At 52.0% G+C, this 27,487-nt stretch overlaps 1 protein-coding gene across 1 annotated transcript; it reads right to left on the bottom strand.

The window, feature by feature from the left end:
- Position 1: 1 nt before the first annotated feature.
- Positions 2–27,377, bottom strand: LOC142467803 (uncharacterized). Its single transcript, XM_075573665.1, has 3 exons — positions 23,635–27,377; positions 2,517–3,510; positions 2–310 (listed from the first exon to the last, which is right to left on the bottom strand). The coding sequence occupies exons 2-3, from the start codon at positions 3,339–3,341 to the stop codon at positions 2–4; spliced, it is 1,134 nt and encodes a 377-aa protein (XP_075429780.1). The 5' UTR covers positions 3,342–3,510; positions 23,635–27,377.
- Positions 27,378–27,487: the final 110 nt, after the last annotated feature.

The raw sequence follows: 27,487 nt of genomic DNA, 5'->3' as shown, positions 1-27,487 counted from the left end.
CTCACAGAATAACGCACATCTTGGAATTGCTGCTATCTCTTGGTACCTGGGACCTTTCTGCCGAATTACCACTTATTTGGACGATGGATTGAAACCTCCGCTGTTTTCTCTGATTCTCTAAGTGGTCCCCCAGGTTTCTGAGCATGACATTTGTACCCCAGCTGCTCCCCACTTTCTCATGTGACAGTCTCTTGGATTCCGTCAGCACCTCCGATAAGATCGCGATTTCTTCTTCCTTCTGAGCATTTTCTAGCTGCAGATCTCCTACCTTCCCCTGCAGGTAAGCGATGGTTTCTTGGGCTTCCCAAAGCTAAGGAAAGGGGAAATAACCAGTGAAACATTCTCTGTGTACAGGGTGACGAAAAGCTGAAGAAGAGACCACTTGGCTGCTATATTATATAGGCCTGTTATATACTGTGGTATATACTATGTATATTATATAGGCCTGTTATATACTGTGGTACATACTATGTATGTATATATATATACTAGCTGAGAGACCCGGCGTTGCCCGAGATGTAATTTTGGGGGGGCGGACGACAGGGTTGGGCTTCCCCCGGGTGACTGGGTGACTGACTGAATGGGTGGGTGACTGGGTGACTGGGTGACTGACTGAATGGGTGGGTGACTGAATGGGTGGGTGACTGGGTGACTGACTGAATGGGTGGGTGACTGAGTGGGTGGGTGACTGAGTGGGTGGGTGACTGAGTGGGTGGGTGACTGAGTGAGTGGGTGGGTGACTGAGTGAGTGGGTGGGTGACTGAGTGAGTGGGTGACTGGGTGAAAGTGGGTGACTGGGTGAAAGTGACTGGGTAACTGGGTGGGTGTGTGGGTGACTGGGTGGGTGGGTGTGTGGGTGACTGGGTGGGTGGGTGTGTGGGTGACTGAGTGAGTGGGTGGGTGACTGAGTGAGTGGGTGGGTGACTAAGTGAGTGGGTGGGTGACTAAGTGAGTGGGTGGGTGACTAAGTGAGTGGGTGGGTGGGTGACTGAGTGAGTGAGTGGGTGGGTGACTGAGTGAGTGGGTGACTGAGTGAGTGGGTGGGTGACTGAGTGAGTGGGTGGGTGACTGAGTGGGTGCGTGGGTGGGTGGGTGAGTGAGTGGGTGACTGGGTGAAAGTGGGTGACTGGGTGAAAGTGACTGTGACTGGGTGGGTGTGTGGGTGACTGGGTGGGTGTGTGGGTGACTGAGTGAGTGGGTGGGTGACTGAGTGAGTGGGTGGGTGACTAAGTGAGTGGGTGGGTGACTAAGTGAGTGGGTGGGTGACTAAGTGAGTGGGTGGGTGGGTGACTGAGTGAGTGAGTGGGTGGGTGACTGAGTGAGTGGGTGACTGAGTGAGTGGGTGGGTGACTGAGTGAGTGGGTGGGTGACTGAGTGGGTGCGTGGGTGGGTGGGTGAGTGAGTGGGTGACTGGGTGAAAGTGGGTGACTGGGTGAAAGTGACTGTGACTGGGTGGGTGTGTGGGTGACTGGGTGGGTGTGTGGGTGACTGGGTACAGTGCGTGGGTGACTGGGTGACAGTGCGTGGGTGGGAGACGGTGGGTGACTTACCTTGACCCCGTGGCATCTGGCTGGGGCAGGAGGTGAGTTCGGGAAGCTGGCGGGGGGGGGGGATATACTATGTATATATAGGCCTTTTATATACTATGTATATAATATAGGCCTGTTATATACTATGGTATACACTATGTATATAGACCTGATATATACTATGGTATATACTATGTAGGCCTGTTATATACTATGTATATATAGGGTGACCAGATGTCCCAGTTTAGCCGGGACAGTCCCGGTTTTTGCCGTTTGTCCTGGGTCCCGACTTTTCTTCCCTCTGTCCTGGTTTTTCTGTGCACTGGCCGCGCATGCGCGATCTGCAAGCATCTATTATATCCCCACACCCCTCATATATAACCCCACTAATGTAGCACCCCCACCCCACTAATGTAACACCCACACCCCACTAATGTAACACCTCCACCCCACTAATGTAACACCCGCACCCCACTAATGTAACATCCCCACCTCACTACTATAATGAGTCCCACTATGTGACAGCTGCTCCTTACCTCCACGTTACAGGGGCAGCTCCTCGCAGCTGCACTGAGGGGGCAGAGTGGTACCCAGACACACCCTCTGCGGTTTCCCGCTGCTGCACGCGCTCTGCATTCACAATCACAAACTTCAGTGATGCTGATAGGCTGGCCATGGAGTGAGGCCGTACGGAGAGCCTATCAGCGTCGCGGAAAATTCTAATTGGTCCATGGTAAATATAATATATAGGTGTTACATATAGTATATAGGTGTAAAAATACAACCACTGGAAAAGATGCTGCTTCTCAAACAAAAGCCTTCCAAAAAGTCTCCAAATTAACGTAGAAAAATCCAGAGCACAATATATATATATATATATATATTCCCTTTTTTCCCTTTTTATATATATATACCACAGAGAATTTGTGCTCTGGATCTTGCTATAAATCTGCTTAGTTAGGTTAAAAAAACAGCTCCAGAACTTACACTACTTGCAAGGTGCCTGGAATATCGCTTCAATTCTTCCAGCTGCTCCAGTTTCAGCTGGCACTGAGAGAGCAGATTAATCAGAGATGAATTGGTTGCCTGGTCCGATTCCTCTTGAGTGGGATTACCTTTCTCTTTCTGCTCTGAGAGCTCGGAGGCACTTTCATCGGAGCTGGAACCAGAGTCATTTGTGCATTCAGAGGAATTATTTCCAAGTATAACTTGGTGGGTGTGATACTTGAGTTTCAGATCTAGCAGTCTGAGATTTCTTAAAGTCTTATGAAGCGGGAAGTAAAGTCTGACATTGTTGTGGGGTGGGTTCTTCTCTGTTAGGTAATAAGGCACTGTCATGGCAGCTGCCAGCTTCCTGTCCTGCAAATGTGTGGATGGTGAAAGCTTGTCTTCCTTTTGTGATTCAGCTGCACCACCGGTCCAGTATGTGGCAGTCATTTCATTACACATTTTAGGTTCATCTAATTCCAAACATTCACTAGCTCTCATTTCTTCTGTTCCACATTGGTGTTCAATTACCACAAGGCCTTGCAAGTCTGGCTTTCCTTCAGCTCCATTACTCAGACTAATCATGTCATCTACCGTTGGTCCAATTGAAGTTTCTAAAGATTCATCTACCATTTCAATTGTTTGGGGAAGATCACAGCCACCCTCAGTGCTTATTTCTGCCATACCCCGTGTTTCACAGGCCTTTATCTCCAGAGTAGATTGTTCACAAGCAGACGGGTCGTTAGGACAATGTTCAGCACCAATAACATTCCCCTCTGCAGCATTTGTTGTCATATGGACACATGACATCACTAAACTTTCCATTTGGCTTAAAACACTTCTAAATTGATGATTTATTTGCAGACCTCAAAAGATATTCACCGCATTATGTCTGCTTACAAACAAGACCAAGGACTCATGTTTCCAAGAAGCTAGAAGAATAGAGTGACGGCCACACACACACACAGGTCTTCTCAGTGAACTTCTTCTGGATCTGAAATTAATAAGAACAGATCGTTAGAACATTTTGTACACCTAATGTACTACTAGAGACAAAGTTGCACTATGGGTCAGATTTACTAAATAGTGCTAAGCCTTAAGGCACCTTATGGCCGATTAAAAAAGATGAGCTATATTGGGGTGGAGGACCGGCGACAGCTGGGATGACTGGAGGCAGTGGAGGAGGGGGAACAGTGAGGAACAAGATGAGAGGGAGTGTTGGGGTCAGCAGATACGGTACCAGCTGGGTGTCTGCACCCCCAATGTTTCTCCTAGTCCCCCGGAAGGTCCCAGAGCCGCCCACTCCCTCAGAAGAACTGCCCGAGACGGCCGGAGCGCGTCCCAACCAGCCGCACCCGCACCCTCCCTGCTTTTAATCGACCCGGTCCCCCCTGCTACTCAACCAACCAGCTTATTCCACCTGCTCCTCAACCGCCTGGTGCCCCCCGCTCCTCAACCGCCTGGTGCCCCCCCCGCTCATCAACCGCCTGGTGCCCCCCGCTCATCAACCGCCTGGTGCCCCCCGCTCATCAACCGCCTGGTGCCCCCCCACTCATCAACTGCCTGGTGCCCCCCGCTCATCAACCGCCTGGTGCCCCCCCGCTCATCAACCGCCTGGTGCCCCCCCGCTCATCAGCCGCCTGGTGCCCCCCGCTCCTCAACCGCCTGGTGCCCCCCGCTCATCAACCGCCTGGTGCCCCCCCGCTCCTCAACTGCCTGGTGCCCCCCGCTCCTCAACCGCCTGGTGCCCCCCGCTCCTCAACCGCCTGGTGCCCCCCGCTCATCAACCGCCTGGTGCCCCCCGCTCATCAACCGCCTGTGCCCCCCGCTCCTCAACCGCCTGGTGCCCCCCGCTCATCAACCGCCTGGTGCCCCCCGCTCCTCAACCGCCTGTGCCCCCCGCTCCTCAACCGCCTGGTGCCCCCCGCTCCTCAACCGCCTGGTGCCCCCCGCTCATCAACCGCCTGGTGCCCCCCCGCTCATCAACTGCCTGGTGCCCCCCGCTCCTCAACCGCCTGGTGCCCCCCCGCTCCTCAACCGCCTGTGCCCCCCCGCTCATCAACTGCCTGGTGCCCCCTGTCATCAACCGCCTGGTGCCCCCCACTCCTCAACCGCCTGGTGCCCCCGGTCATCAACCGCCTGGTGCCCCCGGTCATCAACCGCCTGGTGCCCCCCCCGCTCCTCAACCGCCTGGTGCCCCCCCGCTCCTCATCCACCCGGCCCCCCGATCTTCAACAGCCCTGTCCACCCCCTATCTCTTCTTCCCAGGCTTCCCCCCCTCTACCCCACTCCTCCCTCACCTCCCTCAAACGAGCGGTCCCCCAAACTCCTCTCCCCCCCTCACTGGTCAGCTGATGGCCATGGGCCCGGGTAAAGGAAATACATGTACTAACCGTGCGATTCCTTAAGGTGTGGGAGGTTCTATGGGCCCGTCCCCCGATACTTAATGCCAGTTACCCCCTAGAGAATGTGACACTGCACATAACACTAAGGTCAGAGTGACCACAGACCAGGGGTGCTCAACTCCAGTCCTCAAGTCCCTGCTTCAGCACAGGTGGCTCATGCAGTCCCTGCGTCAGCACAGGTGGCTCAAGCAGTCTCTGCTTCAGCACAGGTGGCTCAAGCAGTCCCTGCTTCAGCACAGGTGGCTCAAGCAGTCCCTGCGTCAGCACAGGTGGCTCAAGCAGTCCCTGCTTCAGCACAGGTGGCTCAAGCAGTCTCTGCTTCAGCACAGGTGGCTCAAGCAGTCCCTACGTCAGCACAGGTGGCTCAAGCAGTCCCTGTGTCAGCACAGGTGGCTCAAGCTGTCCCTGCTTCAGCACAGGTGGCTCAAGCAGTCCCTGCTTCAGCACAGGTGGCTCAAGCAGTCTCTGCTTCAGCACAGGTGGTTGATTGAGCCACACATGTGCTGAAGCTGGGATATCCTGAGAACTTGACCTGTTGAGGGGGGCTTGAGGACTGGAGTTGAGGCCGCTGCCACAGACGGTGATTTCCTGTTTCATACGTATTGCTCTGGTCAGTGTATATCAGGAGGACAGACTCATATGCTACATACATACAGTACATACAGGTACATACAGATACATACAGATACATACAGGTACATACAGTACATATAGTACATACAGATACATACATACATACAGATACATACATACATACAGATACATACATACACATACCTTACATACAGTACATACAGATACATACAGATACATACAGTACATACAGTACATACAGTACATACAGATAGATACAGTACATACAGATACATACAGATCATACAGTACATACAGTACATACAGATACATACAGTACATACAGTACATACAGATACATACAGATACATACAGATACATACAGTACATATAGTACATACAGATACATACATACATACAGATACATACATACATACAGATACATACATACACATACCTTACATACAGTACATACAGATACATACAGTACATACCTTACATACAGTACATACCTTACATACAGTACATACAGATACATACAGATACATACAGTACATACAGATAGATACAGTACATACAGATACATACAGATCATACAGTACATACAGTACATACAGATACATACAGTACATACAGGTACATACAGGTACATACATACACATACCTTACATACAGTACATACAGATAGATACAGTACATACAGTACATACAGTACATACCTTACATACAGTACATACAGATACATACAGATACATACAGTACATACAGATAGATACAGTACATACAGATACATACAGATCATACAGTACATACAGTACATACAGATACATACAGTACATACAGGTACATACAGGTACATACATACATACAGATACATACAGTACATACCTACATACAGATACATACAGTACATACAGATACATACATACATACAGTACATACAGATACATACAGTACATACAGATACATACCTTACATACAGTACATACAGTACATACAGATACATACAGATACATACAGTACATACGATACATACAGATACATACAGATACATACAGGTACATACAGGTACATACAGGTACATACAGTACATACAGATACATACAGATACATACAGATACATACAGTACATACAGATACATACAGATACATACAGATACATACAGGTACATACAGTACATACAGTACATACAGATACATACAGATACATACAGTACATACAGTACATACAGATAGATACAGATACATACAGGTACATACAGTACATACGATACACACAGTACATACAGATACATACATACAGATACATACATACAGATATATACATACATACATACAGTACATACCTTACATACAGTACATACAGATACATACAGTACATACAGATACATAAATACAGATACATACAGATACATACAGTACATACAGATACATACAGATACATACAGATAGATACAGTACATACAGTACATACAGATACATACAGATACATACAGTATGAATCAATCGGTTCCTTTTACATTCCAGGTATTTGTAACGCCCTGTTTTAGAGGGAGATTCACTTATGGTTTTTAATGCACTGCTGCAATCCCGCGTACCTACTATTCAATGGCAGTTAATGTGGGATCAGTGTGGTAACCCAAGGGGCTCAACTCCAGTCCTCAAGCCACCCCCAACAGGTCAGGTTTTCAGAATAAATCCAGCTTCAGCACAGGTGGCTCAGTTAAAGATTGAGCCTCTGATTGTGCCACCTGTGCTGAAGCAAGGACTGATTGAGCCACCTGTGCTGAAGCAAGGACTGATTGAGCCACCTGTGCTGAAGCAAGGACTGATTGAGCCACCTGTGCTGAAGCAAGGACTGATTGAGCCACCTGTGCTGAAGCAAGGACTGATTGAGCCACCTGTGCTGAAGCAAGGACTGATTGAGCCACCTGTGCTTTCATAATAATGACAACCATTAAATGACAAAAGAATGAATGAGAACACAGTGTGTGATGAGGATAAGCGCGGAAGGAAACTCCATTGCACCCACTATAAAAGGTAACTGTTTCTGCGGATCAGTTAGTCCCAGGGGATGGCAGGGTCTGCTCCGGAAAACGCTGCATGCCGCTCTCATGCCGCTCTCATGCCGCTCTAGCAGTGACCCTCTGCACCACCTTGAGACCGGTCCCGCTGGGGGGACCGAAACGTCGATTTGTTGTGTCATTTTTCTCAATACAAAAACTTGTTTACCTGCTTACCCGAGTGGTGCCCTTTGATTTCGCGTAACTATGGTATCGTATATCTTATTATTATTTACGGCATTCGCACCTACCTGTAAGGATTTACCAGTGGAGCTGCCAGCTGACTTCTGTGTTCTATATATATTGTGACAGAAACCAGGGGATGGTAATAAATTCCATATATAGGGCTCCCAGGATACTGAACAGTTTCTATCCTGTTTAGGCTGGAAAGTGCAGCCTCAGAATGCATGCACTCCATCCCACAGTTTGGCCAGTGCTGGAACTGAGGGGTGAGGGATCCAGACCAGAGTTTGTCTGCTGCCTGATTTCTGTCACCTGTCCTGCTAGATGGAAATCAGGTATGTAAGGCTGATTTCCTAGTTCCTCTCCCCTCTCCCCAAGAGACTGGAGGCAGGAAGGCTGCTGGAAGCAGAGAGGGGAAAAGCCTCTCCCCAAACAGGTTAAATCATTTTGTACCTTTATCAAATTGCAAAGTTCCTTATTTTTGTTTATTGGAAGCGGATAAGCCGCCCCAATCCTAGTCAGGGTAAAACCTCAGTTAAGTTATTGCTCAGGTGAGCAGGCTTTTGTTTTGCTTGTGTTTCTTGTGTATGCAGTGTGGCAGTCTCAGTGCCTGGGACTGAATAAACCAGGCAGTAGCCTGTTTAAAGGAACAGCACGTTACGCGTCGTCATTTAACCTACCCTAAAAGACCGTGTTCTAACAGTCCCGGACAGGCGGCGGAGCCCCGGAGTAAGCCGTTTGTCACAATATACTCCGTGTCCAAGTGGCACAGGTCACACCGGGGTTCACAAGCCTGGCATGTTATCTTCCCTGTAACACTCACTTGGATATTTATGTCTGGTACAAAACAAGCACCAAAGTAACACAGAGACTGCCTCCCATAGCCTGTACGGTGTGTGACTGAGAGGCTGCCTCCCATAGCCTGTACGGTGTGTGACTGAGAGGCTGCCTCCCATAGCCTGTACGGTGTGTGACTGAGAGGCTGCCTCCCATAGCCTGTACGGTGTGTGACTGAGAGGCTGCCTCCCATAGCCTGTATGGTGTGTGACTGAGAGGCTGCCTCCCATAGCCTGTACGGTGTGTGACTGAGAGGCTGCCTCCCATAGCCTGTACGGTGTGTGACTGAGAGGCTGCCTCCCATAGCCTGTACGGTGTGTGACTGAGAGGCTGCCTCCCATAGCCTGTACGGTGTGTGACTGAGAGGCTGCCTCCCATAGCCTGTATGGTGTGTGACTGAGAGGCTGCCTCCCAAAGCCTGTATGGTGTGTGACTGAGAGGCTGCCTCCCAAAGCCTGTATGGTGTGTGACTGAGAGGCTGCCTCCCATAGCCTATATGGTGTGTGACTGAGAGGCTGCCTCCCATAGCCTGTACGGTGTGTGACTGAGAGGCTGCCTCCCATAGCCTGTACGGTGTGTGATTGAGAGGCTGCCTCCCACAGCCAGTACGGTGTGTGAATGAGAGGCTGCCTCCCATAGCCTGTACGGTGTGTGACTGAGAGGCTGCCTCCCATAGCCTGTACGGTGTGTGACTGAGAGGCTGCCTCCCATAGCCTGTACGGTGTGTGACTGAGGCTGCCTCCCATAGCCTGTACGGTGTGTGACTGAGAGGCTGCCTCCCATAGCCTGTACGGTGTGTGACTGAGAGGCTGCCTCCCATAGCCTGTACGGTGTGTGACTGAGAGGCTGCCTCCCATAGCCTGTATGGTGTGTGACTGAGAGGCTGCCTCCCATAGCCTGTACGGTGTGTGACTGAGAGGCTGCCTCCCATAGCCTGTACGGTGTGTAACTGAGACGCTGCCTCCTATAGCCTGTACGGTGTGTGACTGAGAGGCTGCCTCCCATAGCCTGTATGGTGTGTGATTCAGAGGCTGCCTCCCATAGCCTGTACGGTGTGTGACTGAGAGGCTGCCTCCCATAGTCTGTACGGTGTGTGACTGAGAGACTGCCTCCCATAGCCTGTACGGTGTGTGACTGAGAGGCTGCCTCCCATAGCCTGTACGGTGTGTGACTGAGAGGCTGCCTCCCATAGCCTGTATGGTGTGTGATTGAGAGCCTGCCTCCCATAGCCTGTACGGTGTGTGACTGAGAGGCTGCCTCCCATAGCCTGTACGGTGTGTGACTGAGAGGCTGCCTCCCATAGCCTGTACGGTGTGTGACTGGGAGGCTGCCTCCCATAGCCTGTACGGTGTGTGACTGAGAGGCTGCCTCCCATAGCCTGTACGGTGTGTGACTGAGAGGCTGCCTCCCATAGCCTGTACGGTGTGTGACTGAGAGGCTGCCTCCCATAGCCTGTACGGTGTGTGACTGAGAGGCTGCCTCCCAAAGCCTGTACGGTGTGTGACTGAGAGGCTGCCTCCCATAGCCTGTACGGTGTGTGACTGAGGCTGCCTCCCATAGCCTGTACGGTGTGTGACTGAGAGGCTGCCTCCCATAGCCTGTATGGTGTGTGACTGAGAGGCTGCCTCCCATAGCCTGTATGGTGTGTGACTGAGAGGCTGCCTCCCATAGCCTATACGGTGTGTGACTGAGAGGCTGCCTCCCATAGCCTGTACGGTGTGTGACTGAGAGGCTGCCTCCCATAGCCTGTACGGTGTGTGATTGAGAGGCTGCCTCCCATAGCCTGTACGGTGTGTGATTGAGAGGCTGCCTCCTATAGCCTGTACGGTGTGTGACTGAGGCTGCCTCCCATAGCCTGTACGGTGTGTGACTGCGAGGCTGCCTCCCATAGCCTGTATGGTGTGTGATTGAGAGGCTGCCTCCCATAGCCTGTACGGTGTGTGTGACTGAGAGGCTGCCTCCCATAGCCTGTACGGTGTGTGACTGAGAGGCTGCCTCCCATAGCCTGTACGGTGTGTGACTGAGAGGCTGCCTCCCATAGCCTGTACGGTGTGTGACTGAGAGGCTGCCTCCCATAGCCTGTACGGTGTGTGACTGAGAGACTGCCTCCCATAGCCTGTACGGTGTGTGACTGAGAGGCTGCCTCCCAAAGCCTGTACGGTGTGTGACTGAGAGGCTGCCTCCCATAGCCTGTACGGTGTGTGACTGAGGCTGCCTCCCATAGCCTGTATGGTGTGTGACTGAGAGGCTGCCTCCCATAGCCTGTATGGTGTGTGACTGAGAGGCTGCCTCCCATAGCCTGTATGGTGTGTGACTGAGAGGATGCCTCCCATAGCCTGTACGGTGTGTGACTGAGAGGCTGCCTCCCATAGCCTGTACGGTGTGTGACTGAGAGGCTGCCTCCCATAGCCTGTACGGTGTGTGATTGAGAGGCTGCCTCCCATAGCCTGTACGGTGTGTGATTGAGAGGCTGCCTCCTATAGCCTGTACGGTGTGTGACTGAGGCTGCCTCCCATAGCCTGTACGGTGTGTGACTGCGAGGCTGCCTCCCATAGCCTGTATGGTGTGTGATTGAGAGGCTGCCTCCCATAGCCTGTACGGTGTGTGTGACTGAGAGGCTGCCTCCCATAGCCTGTACGGTGTGTGACTGAGAGGCTGCCTCCCATAGCCTGTACGGTGTGTGACTGAGAGGCTGCCTCCCATAGCCTGTATGGTGTGTGACTGAGAGGCTGCCTCCCATAGCCTGTATGGTGTGTGACTGAGAGGCTGCCTCCCATAGCCTATACGGTGTGTGACTGAGAGGCTGCCTCCCACAGCCAGTACGGTGTGTGAATGAGAGGCTGCCTCCCATAGCCTGTACGGTGTGTGACTGAGAGGCTGCCTCCCATAGCCTGTACGGTGTGTGACTGAGAGGCTGCCTCCCATAGCCTGTACGGTGTGTGACTGAGGCTGCCTCCCATAGCCTGTACGGTGTGTGACTGAGAGGCTGCCTCCCATAGCCTGTACGGTGTGTGACTGAGAGGCTGCCTCCCATAGCCTGTACGGTGTGTGACTGAGAGGCTGCCTCCCATAGCCTGTACGGTGTGTGACTGAGAGGCTGCCTCCCATAGCCTGTACGGTGTGTGACTGAGAGGCTGCCTCCCATAGCCTGTACGGTGTGTAACTGAGACGCTGCCTCCTATAGCCTGTACGGTGTGTGACTGAGAGGCTGCCTCCCATAGCCTGTATGGTGTGTGATTCAGAGGCTGCCTCCCATAGCCTGTACGGTGTGTGACTGAGAGGCTGCCTCCCATAGTCTGTACGGTGTGTGACTGAGAGACTGCCTCCCATAGCCTGTACGGTGTGTGACTGAGAGGCTGCCTCCCATAGCCTGTACGGTGTGTGACTGAGAGGCTGCCTCCCATAGCCTGTATGGTGTGTGATTGAGAGCCTGCCTCCCATAGCCTGTACGGTGTGTGACTGAGAGGCTGCCTCCCATAGCCTGTACGGTGTGTGACTGAGAGGCTGCCTCCCATAGCCTGTACGGTGTGTGACTGAGAGGCTGCCTCCCATAGCCTGTACGGTGTGTGACTGAGAGGCTGCCTCCCATAGCCTGTACGGTGTGTGACTGAGAGGCTGCCTCCCATAGCCTGTACGGTGTGTGACTGAGAGGCTGCCTCCCATAGCCTGTACGGTGTGTGACTGAGAGGCTGCCTCCCAAAGCCTGTACGGTGTGTGACTGAGAGGCTGCCTCCCATAGCCTGTACGGTGTGTGACTGAGGCTGCCTCCCATAGCCTGTACGGTGTGTGACTGAGAGGCTGCCTCCCATAGCCTGTATGGTGTGTGACTGAGAGGCTGCCTCCCATAGCCTGTATGGTGTGTGACTGAGAGGCTGCCTCCCATAGCCTATACGGTGTGTGACTGAGAGGCTGCCTCCCATAGCCTGTACGGTGTGTGACTGAGAGGCTGCCTCCCATAGCCTGTACGGTGTGTGATTGAGAGGCTGCCTCCCATAGCCTGTACGGTGTGTGATTGAGAGGCTGCCTCCTATAGCCTGTACGGTGTGTGACTGAGGCTGCCTCCCATAGCCTGTACGGTGTGTGACTGCGAGGCTGCCTCCCATAGCCTGTATGGTGTGTGATTGAGAGGCTGCCTCCCATAGCCTGTACGGTGTGTGTGACTGAGAGGCTGCCTCCCATAGCCTGTACGGTGTGTGACTGAGAGGCTGCCTCCCATAGCCTGTACGGTGTGTGACTGAGAGGCTGCCTCCCATAGCCTGTACGGTGTGTGACTGAGAGGCTGCCTCCCATAGCCTGTACGGTGTGTGACTGAGAGGCTGCCTCCCATAGCCTGTACGGTGTGTGACTGAGAGGCTGCCTCCCAAAGCCTGTACGGTGTGTGACTGAGAGGCTGCCTCCCATAGCCTGTACGGTGTGTGACTGAGGCTGCCTCCCATAGCCTGTATGGTGTGTGACTGAGAGGCTGCCTCCCATAGCCTGTATGGTGTGTGACTGAGAGGCTGCCTCCCATAGCCTGTATGGTGTGTGACTGAGAGGATGCCTCCCATAGCCTGTACGGTGTGTGACTGAGAGGCTGCCTCCCATAGCCTGTACGGTGTGTGACTGAGAGGCTGCCTCCCATAGCCTGTACGGTGTGTGACTGAGAGGCTGCCTCCCATAGCCTGTACGGTGTGTGATTGAGAGGCTGCCTCCCATAGCCTGTACGGTGTGTGATTGAGAGGCTGCCTCCTATAGCCTGTACGGTGTGTGACTGAGGCTGCCTCCCATAGCCTGTACGGTGTGTGACTGCGAGGCTGCCTCCCATAGCCTGTATGGTGTGTGATTGAGAGGCTGCCTCCCATAGCCTGTACGGTGTGTGTGACTGAGAGGCTGCCTCCCATAGCCTGTACGGTGTGTGACTGAGAGGCTGCCTCCCATAGCCTGTGTGGTGTGTGACTGAGAGGCTGCCTCCCATAGCCTGTAAGGTGTGTGACTGAGGCTGCCTCCCATAGCCTGTACGGTGTGTGACTGAGAGGCTGCCTCCCATAGCCTGTACGGTGTGTGACTGAGAGGCTGCCTCCCATAGCCTGTACGGTGTGTGACTGAGAGGCTGCCTCCCATAGCCTGTATGGTGTGTGACTGAGAGACTACCTCCCATAGCCTGTACGGTGTGTGACTGAGAGGCTGCCTCCCATAGCCTGTACGGTGTGTGACTTAGAGGCTGCCTCCCATAGCCTGTACGGTGTGTGACCGAGAGGCTACCTCCCATAGCCTGTACGGTGTGTGACTGAGAGGCTGCCTCCCATAGCCTGTACGGTGTGTGACTGAGAGGCTGCCTCCCATAGCCTGTACGGTGTGTGACTGAGAGGCTGCCTCCCATAGCCTGTACAGTGTGTGACTGAGAGGCTGCCTCCCATAGCCTGTACGGTGTGTGACTGAGAGGCTGCCTCCCATAGCCTGTACGGTGTGTGACTGAGAGGCTGCCTCCCATAGCCTGTACGGTGTGTGATTGAGAGGCTGCCTCCCATAGCCTGTACAGTGTGTGACTGAGAGGCTGCCTCCCATAGCCTGTATGGTGTGTGATTGAGAGCCTGCCTCCCATAGCCTGTACGGTGTGTGACTGAGAGGCTGCCTCCCATAGCCTGTACGGTGTGTGACTGAGAGGCTGCCTCCCATAGCCTGTACGGTGTGTGACTGAGAGGCTGCCTCCCATAGCCTGTACGGTGTGTGACTGAGAGGCTGCCTCCCATAGCCTGTACGGTGTGTGACTGAGAGGCTGCCTCCCATAGCCTGTACGGTGTGTGACTGAGAGGCTGCCTCCCATAGCCTGTACGGTGTGTGACTGAGAGGCTGCCTCCCAAAGCCTGTACGGTGTGTGACTGAGAGGCTGCCTCCCATAGCCTGTACGGTGTGTGACTGAGGCTACCTCCCATAGCCTGTATGGTGTGTGACTGAGAGGCTGCCTCCCATAGCCTGTATGGTGTGTGACTGAGAGGCTGCCTCCCATAGCCTGTATGGTGTGTGACTGAGAGGCTGCCTCCCATAGCCTATACGGTGTGTGACTGAGAGGCTGCCTCCCATAGCCTGTACGGTGTGTGACTGAGAGGCTGCCTCCCATAGCCTGTACGGTGTGTGATTGAGAGGCTGCCTCCCATAGCCTGTACGGTGTGTGATTGAGAGGCTGCCTCCTATAGCCTGTACGGTGTGTGACTGAGGCTGCCTCCCATAGCCTGTACGGTGTGTGACTGCGAGGCTGCCTCCCATAGCCTGTATGGTGTGTGATTGAGAGGCTGCCTCCCATAGCCTGTACGGTGTGTGTGACTGAGAGGCTGCCTCCCATAGCCTGTACGGTGTGTGACTGAGAGGCTGCCTCCCATAGCCTGTACGGTGTGTGACTGAGAGGCTGCCTCCCATAGCCTGTACGGTGTGTGACTGAGAGGCTGCCTCCCATAGCCTGTACGGTGTGTGACTGAGAGGCTGCCTCCCATAGCCTGTACGGTGTGTGACTGAGAGGCTGCCTCCCAAAGCATGTACGGTGTGTGACTGAGAGGCTGCCTCCCATAGCCTGTACGGTGTGTGACTGAGTCTGCCTCCCATAGCCTGTATGGTGTGTGACTGAGAGGCTGCCTCCCATAGCCTGTATGGTGTGTGACTGAGAGGCTGCCTCCCATAGCCTGTATGGTGTGTGACTGAGAGGATGCCTCCCATAGCCTGTACGGTGTGTGACTGAGAGGCTGCCTCCCATAGCCTGTACGGTGTGTGACTGAGAGGCTGCCTCCCATAGCCTGTACGGTGTGTGACTGAGAGGCTGCCTCCCATAGCCTGTACGGTGTGTGACTGAGAGGCTGCCTCCCATAGCCTGTACGGTGTGTGATTGAGAGGCTGCCTCCCATAGCCTGTACGGTGTGTGATTGAGAGGCTGCCTCCTATAGCCTGTACGGTGTGTGACTGAGGCTGCCTCCCATAGCCTGTACGGTGTGTGACTGCGAGGCTGCCTCCCATAGCCTGTATGGTGTGTGATTGAGAGGCTGCCTCCCATAGCCTGTACGGTGTGTGTGACTGAGAGGCTGCCTCCCATAGCCTGTACGGTGTGTGACTGAGAGGCTGCCTCCCATAGCCTGTACGGTGTGTGACTGAGAGGCTGCCTCCCATAGCCTGTACGGTGTGTGACTGAGAGGCTGCCTCCCATAGCCTGTACGGTGTGTGACTGAGAGGCTGCCTCCCATAGCCTGTACGGTGTGTGACTGAGAGGCTGCCTCCCAAAGCCTGTACGGTGTGTGACTGAGAGGCTGCCTCCCATAGCCTGTACGGTGTGTGACTGAGTCTGCCTCCCATAGCCTGTATGGTGTGTGACTGAGAGGCTGCCTCCCATAGCCTGTATGGTGTGTGACTGAGAGGCTGCCTCCCATAGCCTGTATGGTGTGTGACTGAGAGGATGCCTCCCATAGCCTGTACGGTGTGTGACTGAGAGGCTGCCTCCCATAGCCTGTACGGTGTGTGACTGAGAGGCTGCCTCCCATAGCCTGTACGGTGTGTGATTGAGAGGCTGCCTCCCATAGCCTGTACGGTGTGTGATTGAGAGGCTGCCTCCTATAGCCTGTACGGTGTGTGACTGAGGCTGCCTCCCATAGCCTGTACGGTGTGTGACTGCGAGGCTGCCTCCCATAGCCTGTATGGTGTGTGATTGAGAGGCTGCCTCCCATAGCCTGTACGGTGTGTGTGACTGAGAGGCTGCCTCCCATAGCCTGTACGGTGTGTGACTGAGAGGCTGCCTCCCATAGCCTGTGTGGTGTGTGACTGAGAGGCTGCCTCCCATAGCCTGTAAGGTGTGTGACTGAGGCTGCCTCCCATAGCCTGTACGGTGTGTGACTGAGAGGCTGCCTCCCATAGCCTGTACGGTGTGTGACTGAGAGGCTGCCTCCCATAGCCTGTACGGTGTGTGACTGAGAGGCTGCCTCCCATAGCCTGTATGGTGTGTGACTGAGAGACTACCTCCCATAGCCTGTACGGTGTGTGACTGAGAGGCTGCCTCCCATAGCCTGTACGGTGTGTGACTGAGAGGCTGCCTCCCATAGCCTGTACGGTGTGTGATTCAGAGGCTGCCTCCCATAGCCTGTACGGTGTGTGACTGAGAGACTACCTCCCATAGCCTGTATGGTGTGTGACTTAGAGGCTGCCTCCCATAGCCTGTACGGTGTGTGACTTAGAGGCTGCCTCCTATAGCCTGTACGGTGTGTGACTGAGAGACTACCTCCCATAGCCTGTATGGTGTGTGACTTAGAGGCTGCCTCCCATAGCCTGTATGGTGTGTGACTGCGAGGCTGCCTCCCATAGCCTGTACGGTGTGTGACTGAGAGGCTGCCTCCCATAGCCTGTGTGGTGTGTGACTGAGAGGCTGCCTCCCATAGCCTGTAAGGTGTGTGACTGAGGCTGCCTCCCATAGCCTGTACGGTGTGTGACTGAGAGGCTGCCTCCAATAGCCTGTACGGTGTGTGACTGAGAGGCTGCCTCCCATAGCCTGTACGGTGTGTGACTGAGAGGCTGCCTCCCATAGCCTGTACGGTGTGTGACTGAGAGGCTGCCTCCCATAGCCTGTACGGTGTGTGACTGAGAGGCTGCCTCCCATAGCCTGTACGGTGTGTGACTTAGAGGCTGCCTCCCATAGCCTGTACGGTGTGTGACCGAGAGGCTACCTCCCATAGCCTGTACGGTGTGTGACTGAGAGGCTGCCTCCCATAGCCTGTACGGTGTGTGACTGAGAGGCTGCCTCCCATAGCCTGTACGGTGTGTGACTGAGAGGCTGCCTCCCATAGCCTGTACGGTGTGTGACTGAGAGGCTGCCTCCCATAGCCTGTACGGTGTGTGACTGAGAGGCTGCCTCCCATAGCCTGTACGGTGTGTGACTGAGAGGCTGCCTCCCATAGCCTGTACGGTGTGTGATTGAGAGGCTGCCTCCCATAGCCTGTACAGTGTGTGGCTGAGAGACTGCCTCCCATAGCCTGTACGGTGTGTGATTGAGAGGCTGCCTCCCACAGCCAGTACGGTGTGTGACTGAGAGGCTGCCTCCCATAGCCTGTATGGTGTGTGATTGAGAGGCGGCCACCCATAGCCTGTACGGTGTGTGACTGAGAGGCTGCCTCCCATAGCCTGTACGGTGTGTGACTGAGAGGCTGCCTCCAATAGCCTGTATGGTGTGTGACTGAGAGGCTGCCTCCCATAGCCTGAATGGTGTGTGACTGAGAGGCTGCCTCCCATAGCCTGTATGGTGTGTGACTGAGAGGCTGCCTCCCATAGCCTGTATGGTGTGTGACTGAGAGGCTGCCTCCCACAGCCTGTATGGTGTGTGACTGAGAGGCTGCCTCCCATAGCCTGTACGGTGTGTGACTGAGAGGCTGCCTCCCATAGCCTGTATGGTGTGTGACGGAGAGACTGCCTCCCATAGCCTGTATGGTGTGTGATTGAGAGGCTGCCTCCCATAGCCTGTACGGTGTGTGACTGAGAGGCTGCCTCCCATAGCCTGTACGGTGTGTGACTGAGAGGCTGCCTCCCATAGCCTGTACGGTGTGTGACTGAGAGGCTGCCTCCCATAGCCTGTATGGTGTGTGTGACTGAGAGGCTGCCTCCCATAGCCTGTACGGTGTGTGACTGAGAGGCTGCCTCCCATAGCCTGTATGGTATGTGACTGAGAGGCTACCTCCCATAGCCTGTATGGTGTGTGACTGAGAGGCTGCCTCCCATAGCCTGTACGGTGTGTGACTGAGAGGCTGCCTCCCATAGCCTGTACGGTGTGTGACTGAGAGGCTGCCTCCCATAGCCTGTACGGTGTGTGACTGAGAGACTGCCTCCCATAGCCTGTATGGTGTGTGACTGAGAGGCTGCCTCCCATAGCCTGTACGGTGTGTGACCGAGAGGCTGCCTCCCATAGCCTGTACGGTGTGTGACTGCGAGGCTGCCTCCCATAGCCTGTATCGTGTGTGACTGAGAGGCTGCCTCCCATAGCCTGTATGGTGTGTGACTGAGAGACTGCCTCCCATAGCCTGTACGGTGTGTGACTGAGAGGCTGCCTCCCATAGCCTGTATCGTGTGTGACTGAGAGACTGCCTCCCATAGCCTGTACGGTGTGTGACTGAGAGGCTGCCTCCCATAGCCTGTACGGTGTGTGACTGAGAGGCTGCCTCCCATAGCCTGTACGGTGTGTGACTGAGAGGCTGCCTCCCATAGCCTGTACGGTGTGTGACTGAGAGGCTGCCTCCCATAGCCTGTACGGTGTGTTACTGAGAGGCTGCCTCCCATAGCCTGTACGGTGTGTTACTGAGAGGCTGCCTCCCATAGCCTGTAAGGTGTGTGACTGAGGCTGCCTCCCATAGCCTGTACGGTGTGTGACTGAGAGGCTGCCTCCAATAGCCTGTACGGTGTGTGACTGAGAGGCTGCCTCCCATAGCCTGTACGGTGTGTGACTGAGAGGCTGCCTCCCATAGCCTGTGTGGTGTGTGACTGAGAGGCTGCCTCCCATAGCCTGTAAGGTGTGTGACTGAGGCTGCCTCCCATAGCCTGTACGGTGTGTGACTGAGAGGCTGCCTCCCATAGCCTGTACGGTGTGTGACTGAGAGGCTGCCTCCCATAGCCTGTACGGTGTGTGACTGAGAGGCTGCCTCCCATAGCCTGTATGGTGTGTGACTGAGAGACTACCTCCCATAGCCTGTACGGTGTGTGACTGAGAGGCTGCCTCCCATAGCCTGTACGGTGTGTGACTGAGAGGCTGCCTCCCATAGCCTGTACGGTGTGTGATTCAGAGGCTGCCTCCCATAGCCTGTACGGTGTGTGACTGAGAGACTACCTCCCATAGCCTGTATGGTGTGTGACTTAGAGGCTGCCTCCCATAGCCTGTACGGTGTGTGACTTAGAGGCTGCCTCCTATAGCCTGTACGGTGTGTGACTGAGAGACTACCTCCCATAGCCTGTATGGTGTGTGACTTAGAGGCTGCCTCCCATAGCCTGTATGGTGTGTGACTGCGAGGCTGCCTCCCATAGCCTGTACGGTGTGTGACTGAGAGGCTGCCTCCCATAGCCTGTGTGGTGTGTGACTGAGAGGCTGCCTCCCATAGCCTGTAAGGTGTGTGACTGAGGCTGCCTCCCATAGCCTGTACGGTGTGTGACTGAGAGGCTGCCTCCAATAGCCTGTACGGTGTGTGACTGAGAGGCTGCCTCCCATAGCCTGTACGGTGTGTGACTGAGAGGCTGCCTCCCATAGCCTGTACGGTGTGTGACTGAGAGGCTGCCTCCCATAGCCTGTACGGTGTGTAACTGAGAGGCTGCCTCCCATAGCCTGTACGGTGTGTGACTTAGAGGCTGCCTCCCATAGCCTGTACGGTGTGTGACCGAGAGGCTACCTCCCATAGCCTGTACGGTGTGTGACTGAGAGGCTGCCTCCCATAGCCTGTACGGTGTGTGACTGAGAGGCTGCCTCCCATAGCCTGTACGGTGTGTGACTGAGAGGCTGCCTCCCATAGCCTGTACGGTGTGTGACTGAGAGGCTGCCTCCCATAGCCTGTACGGTGTGTGACTGAGAGGCTGCCTCCCATAGCCTGTACGGTGTGTGACTGAGAGGCTGCCTCCCACAGCCAGTACGGTGTGTGACTGAGAGGCTGCCTCCCATAGCCTGTATGGTGTGTGATTGAGAGGCGGCCACCCATAGCCTGTACGGTGTGTGACTGAGAGGCTGCCTCCCATAGCCTGTACGGTGTGTGACTGAGAGGCTGCCTCCAATAGCCTGTATGGTGTGTGACTGAGAGGCTGCCTCCCATAGCCTGTATGGTGTGTGACTGAGAGGCTGCCTCCCATAGCCTGTATGGTGTGTGACTGAGAGGCTGCCTCCCATAGCCTGTATGGTGTGTGACTGAGAGGCTGCCTCCCACAGCCTGTATGGTGTGTGACTGAGAGGCTGCCTCCCATAGCCTGTACGGTGTGTGACTGAGAGGCTGCCTCCCATAGCCTGTATGGTGTGTGACGGAGAGACTGCCTCCCATAGCCTGTATGGTGTGTGATTGAGAGGCTGCCTCCCATAGCCTGTACGGTGTGTGACTGAGAGGCTGCCTCCCATAGCCTGTACGGTGTGTGACTGAGAGGCTGCCTCCCATAGCCTGTACGGTGTGTGACTGAGAGGCTGCCTCCCATAGCCTGTATGGTGTGTGTGACTGAGAGGCTGCCTCCCATAGCCTGTACGGTGTGTGACTGAGAGGCTGCCTCCCATAGCCTGTATGGTGTGTGACTGAGAGGCTACCTCCCATAGCCTGTATGGTGTGTGACTGAGAGGCTGCCTCCCATAGCCTGTACGGTGTGTGACTGAGAGGCTGCCTCCCATAGCCTGTACGGTGTGTGACTGAGAGGCTGCCTCCCATAGCCTGTACGGTGTGTGACTGAGAGACTGCCTCCCATAGCCTGTATGGTGTGTGACTGAGAGGCTGCCTCCCATAGCCTGTACGGTGTGTGACCGAGAGGCTGCCTCCCATAGCCTGTACGGTGTGTGACTGCGAGGCTGCCTCCCATAGCCTGTATGGTGTGTGACTGAGAGGCTGCCTCCCATAGCCTGTATGGTGTGTGACTGAGAGACTGCCTCCCATAGCCTGTACGGTGTGTGACTGAGAGGCTGCCTCCCATAGCCTGTACGGTGTGTGACTGAGAGGCTGCCTCCTATAGCCTGTACGGTGTGTGACTGAGAGGCTGCCTCCCATAGCCTGTACGGTGTGTGACTGAGAGGCTGCCTCCCATAGCCTGTACGGTGTGTGACTGAGAGGCTGCCTCCCATAGCCTGTACGGTGTGTTACTGAGAGGCTGCCTCCCATAGCCTGTACGGTGTGTTACTGAGAGGCTGCCTCCCATAGCCTGTAAGGTGTGTGACTGAGGCTGCCTCCCATAGCCTGTACGGTGTGTGACTGAGAGGCTGCCTCCAATAGCCTGTACGGTGTGTGACTGAGAGGCTGCCTCCCATAGCCTGTACGGTGTGTGACTGAGAGGCTGCCTCCCATAGCCTGTAAGGTGTGTGACTGAGAGGCTGCCTCCCATAGCCTGTACGGTGTGTGACTGAATCACTTTTTGAGGCTGTGATTTCTTCTATCTGATACGGTGACACCACCTAACAGTGACTTTAAATTAATGTCGACTATTTGGCAGTGGGAAAATTACGGTTCTAAAATAATGTATGAACTAACAAGCCAATGGTTTCATATATTGTTACATCAACTTAGTGCAGGTATTTTCTATGTTAAAATGATTACACTATAGATAAGGCATTCAAATCAATGCATCATTAATCATCCCAAACGGTACAGCATATTGTAGACGGGTTACAGAGCGGAGAGAATAACAGCATGGTAAAGAGAGCAAAACATTCCCCACGTAGATTATTGTAGTTAATTTACAGTGCTCATTATCCATATAACAAGATTTATACTTATTTTTTTAAACTTTTGTTAACTGGCAAAGTAGCAGCAGAACAGGAATGGTATCCAAATATGCACCTACAAGCTACGTTCCGGGGGTACAACCTCCCTTCACCAGCTGCATCAAAATAGCACTATGTATTACCTTACTAATAACCAATAATAGCTGGGGTAAATATGGTAGTAATGAATTAAACTGCTAATCAACATGACTGGATACGTTAGGTTATTTTGATTGAGTTTCTTAGCAAACACTTGAATTATAAAAGGCCAATGGGTGTTAGAAATGTCCCTCTCGTCTTTCATGGATTTCAGTGAGTGTGAAGAGAAATATTTGACAAATTCCCCAGCACACAGAAGCATGTATGTATGTATGTATGTATGTATGTATGTATGCGTGTGCATGTATGTATGCATGTATGCATGTATGTATGCATGTGTATGTATGTATGTGTGTATGTATGCGTGTATGTATGTATGTATGCATGTATGTGTGTGTGTATGTATGTGTGTACGCATGTCTTTATTTATATAGCGCCCTTAAGTACATAAGCATACATTAACTGGGGTATTTTACAGCGAATGAGGAGATATTCGTTACATGCGAGAACAAAGGCGCACATTCCCAGCATGATTCTAACACATAAATACAAAGAACGGATATATATAAGTATTACACATGATCTATAAAGGCCACGTGTAGCAGATTAAAGTGTATATTCACTAGCGGGCAATAGTCATCAATCACTAAAGTGAATAGAAATTAACAAACAATTATGGCTACTATTGAGTATCTAAGATACCACTGGTTTACTAATAGTAATGAAGGACATAAACATATTTATATCCTTTATGGCACAACAATATATTGTCGACAACAACTATAGGGAACTGGTATATGATGACTTATGAAAGTTGCTTTTATTTAATATTGTATTTTACACGAGCAATTGTATAGCCAACATTATTTCTCCAGGCCACGCATTGCAATGGGACGTCCATACAGCCCCGTGCGGGAAACGGACTATTTCCCCTGTGGGGGCGCAACAACATTGGCTACATCTGTACTTTTATTCAGAGAAGAATTATGATTATATCTATATATATATACTTCCCATCAGGTAAATAAAAGTGTTTAGTGGAAACACGCAAAAACATTAAAATGCTGGGATATGTGGGGGCATCAGTCATAAAATAAACAGGTCGGAAGAAGGATATTGATTAAATATTTTTATTCAGCTATATTTTTGACATAAGTTTAGTTTATTGGGCAAAGAATTGAAACATATATATTATCACAAAGCTTCATACTACATAGACCTTCAAAACGTTGCAATAGTGTGTATCTTGTGGCTCTCTTATCAAATACATTAAGAAACATTACTTAAAAAAAAACCCCCACATCAACCTATAAAGATATTGTACCCCGCACAAAAATGTGTCGCCTTGTCCAGCTGCATGGAAAACGTGACACAAGTTTTATGTGTGTTCAGTTGCACTTTCAGCGAGCTACAATTACAACAGCAATAAGCAAGCCACAATGACGTTTTTGGACAGTAAAACGCACACCTAAAGCAAGTTATTTTTTGTCAGTTGGATGTTTCCTTCTTAACTTTTAAATGGCATTTTTGTGACCTACCTGATAATCTCCTGCACATCCCCCGGTTCCTCTCCGCAGGGTGGGCAGCGCTTTTTATCACATCGCCATGTTAGTGTCTCTGCTACGCTGGTCTATTCTCTTTGTTGCTTCTGATCCTACCTTCTCCCTCACATGACCAGGGCTTACGTTACACTTTCCTTGCTCTGCTGAAAACATAGAAGCTCATCAGGTAACACCGGGTAACCAGTAACTATTTCAGTACCCGCAATGCAATAATGTAACACTAAGGCTGGGGCCACGGTACCGCAGACTGTGCGGTGGCGTCCGCACGCTGAGCAAACAGACTGCCTTAAGCCAGTGATCGCGTCCATGCGGCGTGCGAGCGGAGACGCGCGTTGTGCAAGAAATCAGTTCTAACTGATTTCTTGGTGCGACAGGCCGGTCACATGAGCGGTTCGCCCAATGAGGGCAGACCAGCTCTGTGACGCCATAGGCACGCCACCCACGGCCCGTCGACCATGCCCAGGGAAAGCACCTGCTTTCCCACAGCCTCCACACGCCTCCGCGCATGCGAAAGCACCATGGCCCGGGCCTTAGTTAGGAAGCACAAATAAGGTCAACACATATCGGTTTCAATATTAGTTAGGATGTTAAAGCTGCAGAACAAGCAATATCCTACAGTTGAGTTTTTTTTAAATAAATCAGTTCTGTACTATGAGAAATTACTTGTAGCATTTTTTTAACCCACTATGAATGACATTTGTTTCTATTATAATGTAACAAGGATTTTTTGACATCCCTTTTTGACCCCTGCCCTCTCTCTAGCAGTGCACCAATTGTGTCTAGTGACTGCCTGGTCACATGATCTTCCCCACAGAACTTTGCATCTTTGGTCCTCTTCAGCTGTACTGCCATTTAGTGAACCCGAGCCGAATCTTTGACGATCGATCACAGGAGAACAGATCAGCAACTTAGCGAATTATTTATCACTTATCATTGTGTGGATTGTATTGATGCCCATATTAAAGGGATTTTTTTTTGTTAAACGGCAGCTTGGTCTCTGCTGTAAGGAATGTATATATTTGATCATTTCACTGCAATAAACAGAGCTTGTTTGACAATGATTTACTGTTGTAGGGGCTCAATTTATATGTGGAATTTCATCTGAAAACAAACCGACCAGCTGCATCGGCTCATATAGAATAAGCTCCATGGTATATAATGATGTATCGTACGCAGTGCTGAGACTCTACACGACGCGGCATATCTGTAGGTGCAATGAGTCACTTCCCCAAAATAACGTGTTTGGTACTTTAGGAAACACAGGTCTGTATCTGCGTATTCCCAAACTGGCCATTCCACAGGACACAGCCCATGCAAGGAGTCTTTTGGTGCTAGAGGGTATCCTATGAAATAGCCCTGCTTAGCAACGAGGGACCAAAGTGATTTGGCTAAGGTCACAGAGCGAGCTGACATTGGGATTACAACTGGCTTCATCTACGTTACTAGCAATGCTCTTACCCCTAAATTACTCCTTTAGCCAAATATTGTTTTAAATGTGGCTTGTGCACCTGCAAATAAAAAGTAACGTAATCAGTCCAAGCTAAAGCAATTTGTATTTAAGTCATAATAGGTGGTGGCCGTTTGCTGTTGTCTGGTGATGTTAAAGCTGCTCTATTTCAATCTTAAACTCAGCTTTATCCCTTGTACCCAATTTTCCAAATCTGTCCATGAAATATCTTGTGAATTGACTGTATAAACCTGTTCATTTAATGTAACCATGTATCGTTATAACTCGTTGCCCAGGACATACATGAAAACGAGAAGTAGCTCTTAATGTATTACTTCCTTGTAAAACATTTTTTATAAATAATCAGCCATGGAAAATGCTGCCACGTCCAGGGATGCAGCAGAAACCCACACGCTTGGGCTGCCAGTAAGGATAATGACTTTAGAATACAACATGGACACTGTGGGTGCAAGAAGCATGAAACCAAAGGAGCACCTAGAAAGGAATGGGAAGCTGTGTCAATTTAACAAGACTACGGAGGCCCCTGCCAAATATGTTCTGAGGCTGTCCATCCTCCTGCATGCTAATGGGACAGACATCTTCCCAGGCAAGGCAAAGACTACTTTATAGCATATGGCTATAAGAGGCTGAGAGAAGAGAAATAGTGATAATCCAGGGAACTGGGGGGGAAAAGAGACTAATCTGTGATTTATTGGGAATGTGGGGAGTACTCATATTTGTGTATATTTAAAGTCTTCAAGCTCAACATCAGAATTATTAAGTAATAGTTTGAGTTTCCGGTGTTCTTTCCGTAGGGCGGAGATCCTGCAGACACACGTCCTAGAGAATGTAGGCTCAATTACATTGTTTATTACACCATAACACCAGGCCATGCGTTTTACAAACAGGTTCAACAGGGTTACTGGTAGTATTTCTTCTTAGTGTTTGCAGTGTTTACTTCTTGTATTGTACCTCTCACAAAGACCCAGGACTCCTAGGTTGCTCTTTTCTCAGCCATCTCTCTGCAGACAGTACAACCATGCAATTCATGCACCTTTTTTCCATGTAGGAGTAAAAGACAAAACCCTGCTGTCACAACAGTAGTCATACGTCTGTCCATATCAGCTGTCAAGTGAGCGCGCCGGCCTGCAGGGTGAGAGTGACTGAGCGCGCCGGCCTGCAGGGTGTGACTGAGCGCGCCGGCCTGCAGGGTGAGCGTGACTGAGCGCGCCGGCCTGCAGGGTGAGAGTGACTGAGCGCGCCGGCCTGCAGGGTGAGTGACTGAGCGCGCCGGCCTGCAGGGTGAGCGTGACTTGAGCGCTCCGGCCTGCAGGGTGAGTGACTGAGCGCGCCGGCCTGCAGGGTGAGAGTGACTGAGCGCGCCGGCCTGCAGGGTGAGTGACTGAGTGCCAGTTAGAAACCATTAACACTGTTGCTGATTTGCTTATTTAATGCCTAGGGTCTTATCAATTTCGCAGACTTTAAAAAAAAAAAAGAGTAGCAAACCCAGTTTTTTTTCCCCCTCTAACCCAGGATTGAAGCAGGGGGGGGGTCACCAAAGCTGAACCCCATTAATTTGAGGTCCAGGAATCCCCTGCTTCCAGAGATACTTAAAGCTGCAGTTCAGTCAATATCCTGCATGTTTGTTTTTTTTAATAAATCAGTTCTGTAGTAAGAAAAAATACTTTTAGCATTTTCTGTTTTTAAAAAAACAACTTTGAAAGATCAATTTTCTTGTATTCTATTTTAACAGCCATTTGCTAAGGCACCGCCCCTTCATGTCCTGTCACAAGCTCTGGCACACCCCTTTGTCAGCCCTGCCCTCCCTCTAGCACATGTCAGTGCAGGAGTGCTCATGAATATTCATGAGCTTCCACTGCCAGTCAAGCAGATTATAAACAAATGCCAGCTTTTAATGTCACCAAATTTCGCCGATCAATACATGGAGAACGAATTGAGCTGCAGCTATACAGTTCTTTAGGTAATTAGAGATTGCCCACATGAAACTATTGAAGTAAAAAAATAAATTAAAAAAAAAAAAGACTGAACTGCAGCTTTAACACAGCAGTAGGTGCTACTACTTGCTCTGCTCAGTAAGGCTGGGGCCATGGTAGCGCAGACCGCGCAGAGGCGTCCACACGCAGCAGACTGTCTTAAAGCAGTGTCCGCGTCCATGCTGGTGCGTTGGGCAAGAATTCAGTTCAAACTGATTTCTTGACGCAACAGGCCTGTCACGTGAGGGGTTTGCCCAATGAAGGCAAACTAGCTCTGTGACGCCACTAGGCACCCCCCCCCCCCCCCCACGGCCAGGTAAGCGCCCGCTCACTGATCAGCCTCCGCCCGGACGAAGGCACCATGGCCCCAGCCTTATATGGCAGAGTT

The sequence above is a fragment of the Ascaphus truei genome, chromosome 17 (genome assembly GCF_040206685.1).
Source record: "Ascaphus truei isolate aAscTru1 chromosome 17, aAscTru1.hap1, whole genome shotgun sequence".
NCBI lineage: Eukaryota > Metazoa > Chordata > Amphibia > Anura > Ascaphidae > Ascaphus > Ascaphus truei.
Note: the sequence above shows the minus strand (reverse complement) of the source record. Positions and strands in the feature narration are given on the sequence as shown.